At 32.8% G+C, this 1,653-nt stretch overlaps 1 protein-coding gene across 1 annotated transcript; it reads left to right on the plus strand.

Moving 5' to 3' along the window:
• The first annotated feature begins 208 nt into the window (after positions 1-208).
• LOC110610878 (early nodulin-like protein 1) lies at positions 209-1,344 on the plus strand. The gene is made up of 2 exons (XM_021750951.2): positions 209-486; positions 674-1,344. The coding sequence occupies exons 1-2, from the start codon at positions 282-284 to the stop codon at positions 1,078-1,080; spliced, it is 612 nt and encodes a 203-aa protein (XP_021606643.1). The 5' UTR covers positions 209-281; the 3' UTR covers positions 1,081-1,344.
• Positions 1,345-1,653: the final 309 nt, after the last annotated feature.

The following is a 1,653-nucleotide window of genomic DNA, read 5'->3' on the forward strand; positions in this document are numbered from 1 at the left end:
CGTTTACCAGCGGGCCAATTCAGTGTTAAACATGTTGAAAAGAAGCAACAATAACACAAATCAAGCTTTTCAACATATACTTTGCACTGTATGTTAAGAAATCCAAACAAAAAAGAGAATAAATGAAAAAAAGTAGCTGAAGCTTCATTGCCACACCCTGTAAAGTTCATGCACACTCTAGCCTACAAAATCCCTCAACGTTGGACCATTCTACTCATCACATCTCCATCCCAAAACTCAAGTTTTTTCTGCTTGTATTGCAGCTGTTTCAGTCTTCTTCAATGGCTGCTAAAACCATTTCAAAATCAAGTTATCAGCTCAAAGCTGCCTTTGATGTTTTGGGACTCTTGTGTCTGTTGCTGTTGTTGCAGAAAGGTAATGCAATTCAATTCAATGTTGGAGGAGCTAAGGGTTGGAATGTGAATGATGCAAAACGTTACAATCAGTGGGCTGAAAAAACAAGATTTCAGACCGGTGACTCTCTGTGTAAGTTTCCATGCATATGCTTATGTTATTTATATATTCAAATACTGTACTCAACCCTCTCATAATCATGGCAAAGTGACAGTACACTACGATAAATCAAATTTTTTGTGATGAAATTTTGTGAAAAAAAATCGATATTAAAGCGAAAGATGCATAATTGATCAATCCTGTGGCTGTGAAATTGCAGTGTTTGTGTACAAACCAAACCAAGACTCAGTGCTTCAAGTAACAAAAGAAGACTACCAAAACTGCACTACAACAGCACCTCTTGCAACGTTCAACGACGGTCGCACTGTCGTTACATTTAAGAAATCGGGACCTCACTACTTCATTAGTGGAAAGAAAGAAAATTGTCTGAAGAATGAGAAGTTGGTAGTAATTGTTTTGTCAGAGAGAAGCGATTCTTCCACTTCGCCTCCAGGTGGTATGGGCATTGCACCAGCTGGGGAGAATTCTCCGACTGCAGGATCGATTCAGCTGAATCCGACTCCATCACCAGATGAGCAGACGCCAAGTGCAGCTTCTTCAACATTTGTTAGTTTAACAGGTTTCGTTGGGACATTATTTGCTTTATCTCTTGTTTTTGTGTTCTGAGTGTTAAAATTTGCATAATGAGGAGTTCCACTACTTATATTTTTTGGGGGTTTTGATTTCAATGTGAGTTTAACGCTTTGAGCTCAGTGGTTTCAACTGGGTTTTTTTATTATTATTATTATTCTTAAGGTTAATTTATATTTGAGATTTGTTTGTTACTGATGAGAAAATAAGCTGACAATTTATGCAGTGATCGGTGTGCTTATTGCTTCAAATATGTAAGAGCATTGTATACAAGAAAATAAATAAAATTTTACTTTTTTATTTTTAAAGTGTATATAATTTTTTTTAGTTAGAAATCAGAAATTGAGAGAATAGAATATAAGATCTCTCAAATACACTTACCACCAAAATTAAGTTTTTAAATATAATTAAAACTCAATTAAAAGATTCTCTTATTAAAATTTAGTAACGATATAGATAATTTTTACTGGGTAAATTTTTTAATTATAGCAAATAGATTTTTTAAATGATTTTTTAAAATTATATAAGTAATTAATATATTTTTTAAAAATATAAGAATTAATTAATTAATTATAGAGATTATATTGTAATTGTTTTTATTGCTGGTAA

The sequence above is a fragment of the Manihot esculenta genome, chromosome 3, assembly GCF_001659605.2.
Source record: "Manihot esculenta cultivar AM560-2 chromosome 3, M.esculenta_v8, whole genome shotgun sequence".
Lineage (NCBI taxonomy): Eukaryota > Viridiplantae > Streptophyta > Magnoliopsida > Malpighiales > Euphorbiaceae > Manihot > Manihot esculenta.

What these genes read in the sequence shown, in the direction of transcription:
- LOC110610878 (XM_021750951.2), top strand. Translation starts at nt 282, where the DNA reads ATGGCTGCTAAAACCATTTCAAAATCAAGTTATCAGCTCAAAGCTGCC. An exon ending in TCAGACCGGTGACTCTCTGT is followed by an intron (nt 487 to 673) that starts GTAAGTTTCCAT and finishes GTGAAATTGCAG; the next exon opens with TGTTTGTGTACAAACCAAAC.